Genomic DNA, 15812 nt, shown 5'->3' with positions numbered 1-15812 from the left:
CATCTCCCCTTTACATAATCTACTTGCAGACTCAGTGTCACAGTGTGTGACAATGTTGGATCTTTTGAACTATAAGTACATTCTATCTGATGGGCTTCTGCACAGTTTACATCTATCCAATTTCATTCACAAGGCTTAGCTCAACTTAAGGCTACAATGCAAGACACTTTTCCTAGGTGCTACACAGTGGAGAACAAACCCAATGCATCATGATCATGAAGCAAACTTCTTAACCACTTGGTCATGTTTGCATCCAGACATAAATACACACAGTCCCTGTGCTGGTGGCACATAAAAAGCACCCACTACACTCACGGAGTGGTTGGCATTAGGAAGGGCATCCAGCTGTAGTAACACTTTCAGATCAGACTGGAGCCTGGTGCAGCCTCCTGGCTTCCCAGACCCTGGTTGAACCATCCAACCCATGCTAGCATGGAAAACGAACGTTAAACGATGATGATGATGACAATGACGACAACACACTCAAACAGACACATACACATACAGATACATACAAACTTACACTGGTGATGTTTTATGATCGATTAGACATTGCAGATGTTACTTTTTTTAATTAATTATTCAGGCTTGTGAATTTTTAAAGAAAACCTATTTAGATATTATTACACACCATTATACAGACTGACACTAATAGTTTTACTTTTCTATCTTATGGTTTATTGTCATTGTCACCACCATTTTAATAAACATTCTTCCATACTGGCAGACTATTCAAACTGTTTAACTGCTCAGTCATACCTGCATTCTCAATTAATATTCAGTTTCCTTTTTTCTATTTTGACAAGGCATCTCATTACTGTCAATATCTTGGGGCATGTTATAAAGGATATATGATTAATTGTAGCAAAAGATTGTCATACCAGAAGAATAATATTGACGGAAAATCTTTGTCTGCTCATGTTAGCTCATGGTAAAGCAGTAACAAATGAAAAATCTGCAACAACTTATATGACCTGTTCTCAAATTATGATATTCTTATAGGGTGTCCAGTTTGTTACTTTGTATTTAATCTTATTCTAGTATTCTAGCTATAGACATTGCCCCTTTATCTTAAAATCTAATGCTAAAATCATGTGTCTCTATTTTTAAAATAGTTGGGAGTCTCAGTTTTTTTGGACAATAAATGTCTTCCACATAGAATATATAAAAGTTTTATTATTTGGTGATATTGAAAATAATTTTAGTGAGTATAATGATTATATTATGCTATTGGTTTTATTGTAATTGTGTTGACCTTTTTGCACCAATGTGTCTGTGTGTGTGTATTGTCATCTTTGCTGAAATACCATGAAGTAAGAATAATTCAAGAAACAAGTCAGTTTAAAATAGGCTTTAATTCACTAAAATTTTAATAGAACTGTCAGGAATAACCATTTACAAAGTATTTTTTAGCCAAGTAGTAGACAGCAGCTGCAGAAATTTAAGATCTTAACATTTTCCTTTACTAGAAAATCCTAGAATTATCACATTCTTCTCTTATGAAAACAAACACAAAATTACCTATGCACAATATTATTAGGGTATTATGTGTGACCAAATGGATAAATCATTTGGACAATTGCTTGAAATAATTATTTTTTACATTTATCATATTTACATTTATCATATTAAATAAAGTCTAATTATACTGGCCAAAAATTATTCATAGCTCTATTCCTATACGCAAAAACTTTATTAACTGATCAAGTAGACTTGAGTAAACTATACTATACTGATGAAGCCTAATAGACAAAAACATGATCATAGTTTTTCCTTGTCTGTAGACAAAGATCAGAATTTCTTTACCCTAACAGGTAAATTACCTTTGAGTGATTGCCTTTTAATTTCTTGCAAATATCTATTTTTTCATTGAGAATCACTAGTAACTGATGGTTACTAAAAGGAAAATTTCAATTAAGATGTTTTTTGCACCAGTGCATTTCCATTTTACTTCTTTATCCAAATTAATGGCATTGACTCATTTGAGATATTTCCCTTAGCTTATCTTCTTTTTTAAAACATACAGTCATGTGCCTTGCTCATTATTTCACTTCACGATGTAATTTAATACCTTAACCTCATATTCCCCACTCCTTACAGACACGTACATAATCATGCACAGGCACAATCTGATAAACACACACACACACACACATGATTGCTGCAAGCCTGTTAGATTTTAAATGAAGAATAATAGTTGTAATGGGCAGAGGAGTGTGTGTGTATAAGAAATTAAAATGACAAGGAAAGAAGAAATTACATCATGAACTTCATTAGCTTACAACTGTTTCTGCTATAAGATGCAATGCATTCATAGTTGAATGCTTGCGATCGCTCTATAGCTTTATTGGAGTTCAAGAATGAAGTGCAGTTTTATTTGGGAAAGTGTTTACATTCACAGAAAAGAATTACCAATGAAAAAAACACAAATGTATGTAGGAAATGAAGTCAAGAATCTAAGGGGAAGATGCCCCTCCCAGAAATGGATTAAGATAAAACTGTATTTGAATATATGTATAAGGATAGGTGTATGAAGAACCTGTATGAAAAGAAATCATTTGGACAATTGCTCAAAATAATTATTTTTTAAGCATAACCAAATCTTTCAGCTGATCTTCTATTGAGAGTAGAGCATTTAACACAAAGTCTCTAGAAGATTTAATTTGTTTGATCCAGTTGTTGTGAAAGAAGACATGTAAAAATAAATCTTGAGAATGGAAACAGCTTGAATGTGACATAATCTAAGATAATGTGAGAAAGAGAAAAACAAGCTTTTATGAGGGTCAATAAAGAATATTCTACATATGGATTCTTGCCAGATTGCCAATTACCAATTACCAGACCAGGAGTGGGAAGGGACTGGGAAGACATGCTATGGATAACATGTGACTATGTGAGTATAGCAAGAGAGGGGGAGAAGGTGAGGCAACACTAACAGATATATCATCCCACATATACGTACACACAGACTTACATACACATAAGTATACTTATATACATACACCAAAACATCTATTAAATATATATATCATCATCATCGTTTAACATTCGTTTTCCATGCTGGCATGGGTTGGATGGTTCAACCGGGGTCTAGGAAGCCAGGAGGCTGCACCAGGCAACAGTCTGATCTGGCAGTATTTCTACAGCTGGATGCCCTTCCTAATGCCAACCACTCCAAAAGTATAGTGGGTACATTTTACATGCCACTGGCACAGGGGCCAGACGAGGCTGGCATCACCCACAATCAGATGGTGCTTTTTACGTGCCACCAGTATGGAAGCCAGTCAAGGTGGCGCTGGCATCGGCCACGTTCAGATGGTGCTTTTTACATGCCACCGGCACGGGGATCACATCTACAATTTCCATTTGATTTGATTTGCTGATGATACCCATCCAACCCATGCCAGCATGGAAAGCGGACGCTAGACGATGATGATGATGATGTACTTGACTCAGTAGACCTCCTCAAACATGGCATCTCACCCTACAATCCAAGGTACTTTTGAGTGGGCTGGTTATGCAACAGTGGTGTGGGTTACAGCTGTGAACTCACTTTATTTGCCAGGTCTTCTCAGTCACAGCATATCTCCAGAGTTCTCGGTCTTTTGTCATTGCCTCTGTGAGGCCTAACATTCAAAGGTCATGCTTCACCACTTCATCCCATGTCTTCTGGGTCTCCCTCTACCCTGGATTCCTTCCACTGTTTGGGAGTGGCACTTCTTCACACAGCTCTCCTCATCCATCCATAGTACATGACCATACCAACACAAACATCTCTCTTGCATACCACATCCAATGCATCTTATGTCCAACATTTCTGTCAGTGTGTACACACTAACATACAATATCCAGCGGATCATCCTAGCTTCATTTCTTTCAAGCCTACACATGTCTTCAGCAGTCACATCCCATGTTTCACTGCTGTTCGCACACATGCATTGTACAATCTACCTTTCACTCTGAGCGAGAGGCCCTTTGTCACCAGTAGGAGTAGAAACTTTCTGAACTTTGCCAGGTTATTCTTATTCTAGTGGTAACACTCTCTGAGCATCCACCCCCACTACAGACTTGGTCACCTAGGTAGCAGAGGCAATCAACTACTTCTAGTTTCTCCCCCTGATATGTGATGGAATCTATTTTCTGAGCATCTGTGGTGTTTTGCCCCTGTGCATCTGCTGCACACAAAAGCTAGCTTCCCAGTTAATCTTCCTTTGATGTTGCTGCACTTCTTATGTGTCCATAGCTTACACTGAGTACATCTTATGGAGTTTCTACCTACACCTTTTCTACAGATCAAGCAGGGCCACCTACATGAAGAGGTGTGTGATGTGTTCGCCTTCCTACTTACTAGAACTTTGCAATATTGATTCTCAACTTAGCAGACTATGATGCTGCTACACCAGGTGACTAGACCATAACCCACACCACCAGATATTTTAAGCCTCTCAGCAGTTATTCTAGATGGGCCAGGGGCTTTTCTTGACTTCATATCCTTAATTGCTTTATGTACCAGGGTGTAATCAATTCGGGTAGCTGGTCCCTCAACTGGGTCAACATTTGCCAGGCTTTTCTCCTTCTATTCATTCTCCACATTCAGCAGCCTTTCATAATGGCATCTCCAAGCCTCTTTCTTTGCAGAATCATTAAAAGTAAGTGCACCATCATACATGTGGACACATTTCTCTTCTGTAACATCACAATTTTTCTCACACACTGCCTTGCAATCCAAAATACTTCAGTTCTTTGGTCCTCACATCATATATATGATAGGTTCTTTCAGTTTCCAACTACCAAATCCACTCACAAGGCTTTGGTTTGCCCAAGGCTATAGAAGGAGACACTTGCCCGAGGTGCCACGCAGTGGGACTGAACCCAAGACTATGTGGTTGAGAAGCAAGCTTCTTACCACACAGCCACACCTACCCCTTTATGTGTGTGTGTGTGTGTGTGTGTGCAACCAGGAAACTACTCAAACCTTACTGTCAAATACGCCACTTCTTAAATGAAACAAACTGATTATCATTTGCCACCACAAACAAGATTCTCAAATTATTTATGCTCTCTTATGAATGGACATTGGATGTAATTTAATCTAAACCATTGGAACACTTCTATTACTTCAACACCTGACATCTGGTACACTATGTTCCTGTTCAGGCAACATCAGTTCGATAGAGGTAGTGAGCTAATGTACAATATAAACATTTGCTCATCATCATCATCATCATCATCATTTAACGTCCGCTTTCCATGCTAGCATGGGTTGGACGGTTCAACTGGGGTCTGGGGAGCCCGAAAGCTGCACCAGTCCAGTCAGATCTGGCAGTGTTTCTACAGCTGGATGCCCTTCCTAACGCCAACCACTCCGAGAGTGTAGTGGGTGATTTTATGTGCCACCGACACAGGTGCCAGGCGAGGCTGGCAAACGGCCATGCTCGGATGGTGTTTTTTATGTGCCACCGACACAGGTGCCAGACGAGGCTGGCAGACGGCCACGCTCGGATGGTGTTTTTATGTGCCACCGACACAGGTGCCAGATGAGGCTGGCAAACGGCCACGATCAGATGGTGCTTGTTACGTGCCCACAGCACGGAGGCCAGTCGATGCGGTACTGGCTACGGCCACGTTCGGATGGTTTTATTGTGTGCCACGTGCCACCGGCATTGGTACCACAAAGATACAAATTCCATTGATGTTCATCTATTTTGATTTGTTTTGATTTGATTTTCACTTGCCTCAACAGGTCTTCACAAGTGTCACAAGAAGGAAGGTATGCACAGGTGGACTGACTACGTCCCAGGTAGGGGCCATGGGTTATGGCCTGACTAGTCTTGCCGGGTCTTCGGATGGTGTTTTTATGTGCCACCGACACAGGTGCTAGATGAGGCTGGCGAACGGCCACGATCGGATGGTGTTTGTCATGTGCCCACCGCACTGACTACAGCACTGATGGATTTCTTGTGTGCCACAGGCACTGGTACCACAAGATACAAATTCCATTGATGTTCATCTATTTTGTCTATTTTGATTTGATTTGATTTTCACTTGCCTCAACCGGTCTTCACAAGTGTCACAAGAAGGAAGGTATGCACAGGTGGACTGACTAGTCTTGCCGGGTCTTCGGAAGGTGTTTTTTATGTGCCACCGACACAGGTGCCAGATGAGGCTGACGAACGGCCATGATCGGATGGTGTTTGTTACGTGCCCACAGCACGGAGGCCGGTCGATGCGGAACTGGCTACGGCCATGTTCGGATGGTTCTCATGTGTGCCACCGGCACTGGTACCACAAAGTGTGTGCCACCGGCCCTGGTACCACACTCTAAAACAATTTGTTTGTGCAGGTCGTTCAGTAAAAACTGAACACTCATACATTGTCTTGAACTTGCACGCATCCAGAGCAAGTGCTGCAGGACAGAGGACAAGGTAAACCACACCACATGCTTCCTAGAGATACTAGAAACCAACGAGTACCCTATATTCATTGTAAATCAGCTTAAGTACCCAGGGCGACAAACACACAGAAAACCCAGTAACACATGCTTCATTAAAATACCACATTTTAGTGAGAGGATAACTACAGCCATCCGAAGAGCCATAAGAAGAGAAGGATTAGACATACAACTAGCCCACTCCAGTCCCTTTCTGTGAAGACACCTACCAAAGAAAGGAGCAAGGGTCAGCAATCAGTGCACACTAACTAACCGCCCCATCCGTGACACAGATTTATGCCAACAGGTAAATGTTGTGTATAGAATGCAATAAGTTCTATATGGGTAGCACAAGACCGCTAGACATTCACATCAAAAAACATCTGAACACAAGTGCCTCCTCCTTCAGAAAACATCTAGACAGATGCCAGAACACTGACAAAAGCATAACTCATAATTGAGGCCAATGAAAGAAATTTGGGTAATCTAAGAATTAAGGAAGCTATCCTCATAAACAGACTAGGGCCCCAAATTAACAACAGGCTGGAGGTTGGCAATCAATATATTAGCCTCATCTGGATGCATATAGGTTCATTTTTGATAACATGCTCATGTATTATAAAAAAAAAAACTGCACGTAGGCGCAGAAGTGGCTATGTGGTAAGTAGCTTGCTTACCAATCACATTGTTCCAGGTTTAGTCCCACTGCATGGTACCTTGGGCATGTGTCTTTTGCTATAGCCTCGGGCCAACCAAAGCCTTGTGAGTGGATTTAGTAGATGGAAACTGAAAGAAGCTTGTCATATATATATGTATGTATGTATGTACATGTGTGTTTGTCCCCCCACCATCACTTGACAGCCGATGGTGACGTGTCTACGTCCCCATAACTTAGTAGTTTGGGAAAAGAGACTGAAGCAGTGCTCCAGCATGGCTGCAGTCAAATGACTGAAACAAAAATAAAGAATATAATACATAACTTAAAAACAGCACTGGGGGATGTGCCAACACACACAAGCTTGAGATATGGCCACCCTCACGCACTTCTCATGAAGAATTCCGGAAGGAGCTTTGTGAGACCACTGCAGAGACACTTCCATAAAAAAAAATTTCAGTAACCTTTGGAGAACCAATTATAGCAGTGACTCAATCAATTCCTAGTGATATCTGAAGAAGGAATTTTTATATTCCGAAATATTATGGATAATTGAATTATAACAGTTATTATAGTCCACTCTGTATTGTTGTGCCAATCAAGACATATTTTAATAATAATATTCCTTTCAACCATAGGCACATGACCCGAAATTTTCGAGGAGGAAGAAATGCTGCAAAGCAACTTACCATGAAGTAAGATGGCTGCAGTTATCCTCTCACTAAAATGTGGTATTTTAATGAAGCATGTGTTACTGGGTTTTCTGTGTGTTTGTCACCTTGGGTACTTATACTAAATGCTAAAGTAAATTTAAAATAATGAAACATTTTCTAAAGATAATTTAAGATGAACATATTTCTATATACTGACACCAATTTTTAACAGCCTATCATTAAAAAATTGTATTTCTCAATAAAAGTGTTTAACAGTTTTGATACTAATCTTCCTGAAACAGTCAAAATTTATTGAAACAAAGGTTGTATATTTCAAAAGAAATATTTTTAAAAAAGGGTTAATATAATATTAATGGTTGATACTGTTACATATATTTATAAAACTAAAAATAGAAATAAAAGGAAATGAATCTAGTAAAGTAAAAGAAATTCCAAGTAAAACCTAAAATTTAGAGATCTTAACATAAACTTAACAATGGCTTAAATTTTAGTAAATAGAAAACAAAATCCTATTGTTGTCAGAGAGATGAGTGTGTTCTATATGCAGGAAAAGCACAAGTGGAAATTCATCTGGTGTACTCAGCATTCTGACTATTCTTCCAAAAACATTTCATTAATCAGATTAAGTGATATATATCTTGCAAGGGAAATTTTAGACAGTTCAACCAAATTTACTTTGCATAACAACAAAATCTAATATTTTTGATAGTATCATACATTTCTAGAGATAAAAATCTTTTGTAGTTTATCACTTGGTTTTGGTAAGGGTTGTTGTGATTTTCTGATAATTCAAACCAAATGCGTGTTTGTTTTTTAAATCTGTTGTGAAATATATCTGCTAGATATATATCAAGAAGAAGATAATAAACATATGTTGTTTCTCGTGATGTATCATGTTTGCTATTGGGAGGTATGATAATTCTATGGTTAAAATACTGGCTGTGAATGCCATCTCAGGTCATTTACATTATACAATAAAGATTCAAAGTTTTAAAAAATAACTGTTTTAACTAAATAGTGGATATAGTGTTTATTGTCCCAATTCATTGTGAAATTTACCCTGGAAGAAATATTTCAATCTTCCCTTCTTCCAGGGTAAATTTTCCTTTCTACATTCCCACAGCATTTATCTTTTTAACTTCTGAATCCTCCTTTTTAAAATTTCATCCCAACCAACTTCAGCCATTAACCTCCCCTCCTCTCCCTCACTTCAGTGGCAAATCATGCTTTCTATTATTTATTAGAAACCTTTCTCTCTTACACATGTCTACTTTTATCCAATGATCAATTATATATCTTTCATTCTTCAATGGATCTTTTCTCTCAATCTAAACTTAAATCTCTGTGCAAATATTTCAGGTACTTTTCTTTTTTGTCATAGCTGTTTATGAGAAATATATCTAATAAAAAAAAAAAGTATCAGCAGAATAATTTATAGACCTAAATATACAAAACAGATAGGATGTCATAAATTTGCTCAGCCAGAGCTGATTTCAGGTTAAAGAAATGGAATTGGTTATATCAGTACCCTCTCTCAACAGTACTTCACAGTTTCTGTCAACGACGCCCCATAGTCCCTATTGACAATTCTCCCTAACAGTCTCTACTAGCAATGCTTCACAGCCTCTGCTGGTCACATTTCACAGCCTTTGACTGCAACACTCTGCATTCTCTAGAGTGTTGGGCATGTTATACAACCTATCATAAGTTTTAGAAATGCTTTCAAATTGTTAAGATTTAAACTGTTCACCTTCATTTAACTCTTTTCTGAATAAAAGATCAAGTGTTAACATGTGTTAACTACTGAAGTGTAAATCGTTAAAAATGCTCTGCTAAAAATGATTGCCACTAAAAAAAGTCATATTTCTATCAAACAGTATAAAATAACTTTACATACCAGCCAGAAAGCTTTAATCTAGCTAGTCCCTTAAATTTCACAGTGTAAAAATTAAATGTTTCCAAACAAGCACCATACTGTTTTTAAAATGGAAGTGAAGCCAACAGTTTTAATTCCTAAATCCTCAATTTAAAATCAGCATATGTCTTATTAAAAATAGGATGGTTATAGCTGAAAATCCCAATTGAATGCACTTTTTAATTGATATCTTCTGTGTTTAAATTAATCCTGAATCTTTATTTTTAATAAATAATAATATTACTAATACCAATTTAAAACAAAAATTAACTGGATTTTATTGTTTCTCTTTTCTCTTTCAAATTCTCAAGAATGCTTTCTCTGTGAAGAATATAAAATTAATTGCAGGCTACCATAGAGAATGCACCTTTAGGAAATGTCTTCATGTTGTTATGTTAATTGCCAAATCAGTGAATTTTCTACACTAAAATTATACATTCTTCAAGGACTGAGAGAGATGATAAAGGACCAAGATGTCTGGCACCTTGCTGTACATAAAAAGACCTATCCTCCACAGCAGAAGTGTTAATGCCACTCCTCTTGCTGAAGAGGATTGGCCTGAAAGACCCCTGTGCTAGTACCACATAAAAAGCACCTGTACCAGCACCACGTAATAGAACCTATGCTGGTGCTATGTAAAAGTACCTGTGCAGGTGCCATGTAAAAGCACCCAGCACACTCTGCAAAGTAAGCTAGCATTAAGAAGGGCATCCAGCCATAGAAGCCAAGCTAAATCAGACTGGAACCTGGTGTAGCTCCCCTGCTTGCCAGTTCTGGCCAAATCATCCAACCCATACCAACATGAAAAATGGATGTTAAAGGAAGAGGAGAAGTATATAGTCTGATAGTTTTGTACTATGCTTTTCTGAGGAGATCTAATATGGCCAAAGCATACTTCCCAAATACCAACCTCAGTCACTTGTCCTCTACATATCTCCATTTAATCTTTTATTAACTTTAATGTCAGGGTTTTTCTCTTTTGTTCTTTTTTATAGGACTTGTCTTCAGTTGTAATTGCAATTGGTTAAAACATATTTTCATTCTTGGTAGCCTGCATTTGGCTATATATTCTTCATGCAGAAGTCACCCTTATGAATATTTTCAATGTTATTTTAACAAACACATCTTTAAACTACAATAATTAGCACATCTTTTAACCTATTATAATAGTTGGCATAATTGCTATAATAATAGATTAACATAAATTAACACAATTTCTTTTAACTTAAGATTAAACCTTTTTTTATTTAAACTTTGGTTTTTCTCTTAATTTAGGTACTTTCTGTGTTCTTTTGAGCTTTCCTTTTATCTTCAATCCCTGCATTACTTGTGACAATGAGCCAGATTCCATACAACTAATATACTACATATCCTTCATCCTGGTTTTTCAATTTGGTTGGGCAAATGTTCAGATTTCCCATCTGTCTCTCATCCCAGAATTGACCAAAAACAAACATGAACGTGTGTCACTGAACAGTATACGGTAAGGTTCTATTTTTATATTGGCCGCAAGAATTTTTCAGATTTCAAAGAAAACGGTACATATACCTACATGTATGTATACATACATATAAGCATACATTAATACATGCATTTAAACAGACATTTATGCATACACATATTTATACATTGTCCAACTGTATGTTGTTAATCCATTTAGTCACTTCACTTTAGAGAAAGGTATCAACATCACAACTCCCCATTTTTACTTTCCTTATAACTTTAATGTTTCATATCTGTAAAAGACATTTTATTTTCCTTTGTGAAATATTCTTCTTGTTTCTGTTTTCCTGGCATTTGTACATATGGCTACAGCTGCCCATTGGTGCTTGTACCCTGTGTGTGGGTGTGTGTTTGTGTACATGCTTGAGCTTGTGAGTTGTGTGTGTTTCCATGTGTCAAACATTACAATGCACACAATACTTGATACTACAAGTCTGCTACTGCCCACTCATCAGGGCCTATAAGAGAGGAATATTCAGCTGATACATTGTTTGAGACTTTTTCAACTAAGAAGGGTCTCTTGAATATCTAAAGGTCCCCTCCATTAAAGAGAAATGTAAAAATTTTACACTTCCATTCTGTTCCATTATTTTACAAAGATTATCAAACATGTTATCTATTTAGGCATATCCCTTCACATCTCACATGCAACAAAATTTCAGTGTCCCAAGTCCCACAAGTGGCTTGTTGCTACTGCTGTTTGAGCAAAATCAAGGCTTACAAGCCTGGCAAATCTCATCCACTCTTTGAAACTGGGCTAGAATTCACACAGCCTGTAAGCTTTCTTGCTTCTCAAATTGCACCTAGTCCTTTTGGTTCCTTGCCAAAACAAATCTCAACCAACTTTACAGAGGCCTTATTTTCTTCTCTGCTAAACACTTGCATACTTAAACACACACACATGCACGTGCATGCATGCACACACAGACACACACACACAACATATATATATGTGTAAGTGTGTATGTATCAGGATTACAGTTTTTCAAATTGTGAACTATACTTTGATCTTAGTTAAAGTAGAGAGAAGCAACCTTTTAGCTAAGAAGAAAGTGTAGCTTTTAAATACTTAAAATTTATCAAAGTTTCTGTAAGAACAAAATTACAGACTATACTTTACAGTTCCTGTAAGTGTGAAATCCTGTAAATTGAGATAGCCTTAACACAACAGAGGAGTGCTTCTACTTATTATTACTTGCTGAATCACATGCCATGAGCATCATAAAATAGCTTGTGTGTGAGGTATTTTTCCAATAAACTTCAAACCATGCAAGCAAACTTTTTAGGGATAATGATTATGAAGCAAATATAATGATGGGGAAGTGTATGCAGGTTGAAGCCTATTTGTATGTTTACAAGATCTGTCAATTGCACATGCAAGCATTCTTTTCAGATGCATAATGCTTCTGTCCCCCATACCAGTGTCTTGCTAGCACACACCTTCCACACCCTCAGAGTGAGCACACTTATGTTGGCACATTGAAAGGTAGGTCTAGTGAGATTGTTGAGATGCTTGAACAGAGACTTGTAGATTTGTGCTGCATCCAAGAAGTAAGATGGAGAGGAAGTACTGCTCGGTTCCTCACAGGCAAAGAACATAGGTATAACATAGGTAGGGAACACTGATGGGGTTAGGGGTGTAGGTATACTCCCTGTGGAGAAATGGGTTGATAATGTAATCGAGGTAGTCAGAGTCTGTGATAGAATACTTCAGCTTAGTCTAGTGCTGCAACATGGATTAGCAACCATTATCTCGGACTATGCCCAGTGTTGATTTGTTTATGTCTCTGTGACTTAGTGGTTTGGCAAGAGAGACTAATAGACCAGGCTTAAAAAGGGTATGTATTGAGGTCAGTTCATTCAGCTAAAATCCTTGAAGGCAATGCCCCAGCATGGCCACAATCTAAAGACTGAAACAAATAAAAGGTAAAAAGGTAAACAGGCCACATTTTTGCTTTATACTGCCAAAAGGCATTTTCTTGCTTACCTTTTAATTTCCTAATTTTAACACTAGTACTCTTCATCAAAATGATTAGAATAAAACATATTTACTAATGAATGATAGAAATACATGACACATTAGTTGGTTTGAACAAAATATGTACAAGTTATCCTGCTGCAATGAGAGGATATCAAGAAGGATATAAGTGGCTAACTTTATCACTTGTTGAAATAAAAAGTAATTACATGGCACATAATCTAACTGATATGCTTTGAGATGAAACCATTAAATTTTATCTTCATTTTGCTTGCTGTATTATCTTTAAATTTGAGCTTGAAAATGCTGCTTTTCAAGCTTTAAATTCCAATCTTAGCCAATTGTTTGAAAACTTTGAAGAATGAGAAACTTTATATTACAAAAGGTTTCTAGCAAAGAAATGATCCAAGCCATATAACTTGGAAAGTGCTTCAAAGATGCTTTTCATCTAGAAAATGGAGTTGAGTCATTATTAGACACAACAGTAAAACTGGAAATATGAAGTTTCATCAGCAGAATATGAGATATCAAATTGATTGCATAGTTTCAGACTTCTGAAAATTCACATCAGTGTAACTCGAGCCCCTGTAGTTCCAGTAGAAACAGCTTGTAGCCAGACTTAAATCTATCTTAATTCATGGTGGGTGATTTAATTTGTATATCAATACTTAGTTGACATCTGTTAAATTTATAATTATGATACAAAATATAGAATCAAAGATCATAATATTTCTCTACTGAATATAATTTTGTTGTGGAAAGAAAACAGCTGGCACCAATATGTAAATCAGTTTGCCTTGTATAAGTTAATACACGTTTTTTTTTAAATGCATTAAACCATTTTTACTGAACATCATGACAAGCAAAGTTGAATGAACTGTAAAACAAAATGTGCTTTGAAATGTTTAAAGAACACAAGCTGTTACAGTATCAAAAGTAGATGCAAAGAAAAATCCTGTCTTTGGCTTGTGGTTTTTGTTCTGCTATGGAACAAAATCTTTAGTTCAGACCTGTACCTGATAGTACAGCATAAGTATTGAAGAGACTACATAAACACTTTCCAAATAAATCAAGAATTGTTCTGGTGCTATAAAAAGTTTGAGAAAGTTCTATTACTGAGACAAGTTAGTGGGACAAAAATCTTCTCAAGCTTAAGTCATTTGCATATATAAAACAAATTCTTTGGAAACAAACTACAGAGACTATTTAAGACTGTAATTTGAGGATAGTTTTTCCAGTTTTATGTAGTCATTAACAAACAGCTGGTTTTTAATGAGAGTACTGAATGTTATTGATAATATTACTGTAGACTTTGACAAGTATTAATAACCACTGGCCAATTAATCCTGTCTGAATATACCTGTTATCACTCTGAAGTGATGCCTAGGGGATACCTAAAGTGCTTTACATATTGGCTTAAAATATAGAATGGCAAGAATTTCAATTATGATCCATTCTGTATCAAAGACAAGTAGGAAAGAGTAATGTATCAACTTCATCATTCACTATCAAGTTTAATTAAAAGTGTGGCAAAGGTGTATAAAGGAAGGATACCAGACTGAGGTCTAATAATTGACATTCAATGGAAAGCCACCTACTTGTTTACTTAAAATGATGATGAAGATGAAAATGACATACCAGACAGAATTGCTATTGCATACACAGATCAAGAACAAAAAGAGCCACTTGGCAAATTACTTGCCTGAACATTATATATAAGCTCTACACCAACTGTCTTAAACATTTCTTGCAAGACCATTGCAGGTACATCAAGTTTAACCATCAATAATTTGATGAAGAAAGAGGGTGAAATAAGAGTGTGGTTATGTACTAAACGACTTTTAATAAAGCTGTGGTGTTTGAAGTAAATTATGAACATTGTATAGAGCTTTCTTCTTCCTGTTTCAAGGGCATTAAAAAGCTCTCATGGGCACTGCCCTTTCTTTTCTGACTTTGTCATTAAAAATCTGTAACTCTTCACTATTGTTGTTTTTTCTAACTTTGTTTATGTTAGAGAGAAACCAAATCCTTTTTTATACGATAGATTCAAATAAGAAAAGGAAGAGACCTTACATAGTTGCAAAAATAGCTGTGTTGTTACATAGTTTGCTCTGTAACCATATGGTTCTAGATTTGATCCCACATAGAGCAAGTGTCTTCTACCTGTAGCCATAGACTGATTAATGCCTTTTAAGTAGAGTTTGATTGATAGAAACTGTAGGAACCTGTCATATATACATGTGTGTGAAAGAGAGAGAGAGAGAGAGAGAGAGAGCCCATCATCATTGTTTTTACATCTGCTTTTCCTTCTGGCATAGGTTGGGTGGTCTGGAGAAGAGGAAGTAATGGCAATCAGTACAGGGGAGTAAATGGAATAGCGTATCAGATACCAACAGATATTTTCAGTCCCTCATTACTCAGTTCACTTCAAGGCACACACAAACTTACCTGAAATGTCATTCACAGACTTGAATAAGTCAACTTTCATTGTGTTATCAGTCCAAAGTCCAAAATGTAATTTGAATGAAATAACTCAATTATGGATTAAAAGCAAATTCCAAAATTACTTTATTAGGACACTCTACATACATATTCTACTGACATTATTTATTATCATTATTATTATTATGGCTGGGTTCCAACCTGGACCACAGCAA

At 36.8% G+C, this 15812-nt stretch overlaps 1 protein-coding gene across 2 annotated transcripts in view; it reads left to right on the top strand.

Moving 5' to 3' along the window:
* LOC115232379 (major facilitator superfamily domain-containing protein 12) overlaps positions 1-15812 on the top strand; it is an 82870-nt gene that overhangs the window by 23448 nt on the left and 43610 nt on the right. For both annotated transcript variants that reach the window (XM_036498843.1, XM_029802233.2), the window contains exon 3: positions 10950-11157. In XM_036498843.1, the coding sequence (XP_036354736.1) occupies positions 10950-11157 (208 nt within the window). The remainder of the gene's footprint in view (positions 1-10949; positions 11158-15812) is intronic.

This window comes from Octopus sinensis, linkage group LG2, assembly GCF_006345805.1.
Source record: "Octopus sinensis linkage group LG2, ASM634580v1, whole genome shotgun sequence".
In the NCBI taxonomy this organism is placed as follows: Eukaryota; Metazoa; Mollusca; class Cephalopoda; order Octopoda; family Octopodidae; genus Octopus; species Octopus sinensis.
This window is presented reverse-complemented; position numbering and strand designations above follow the sequence as displayed.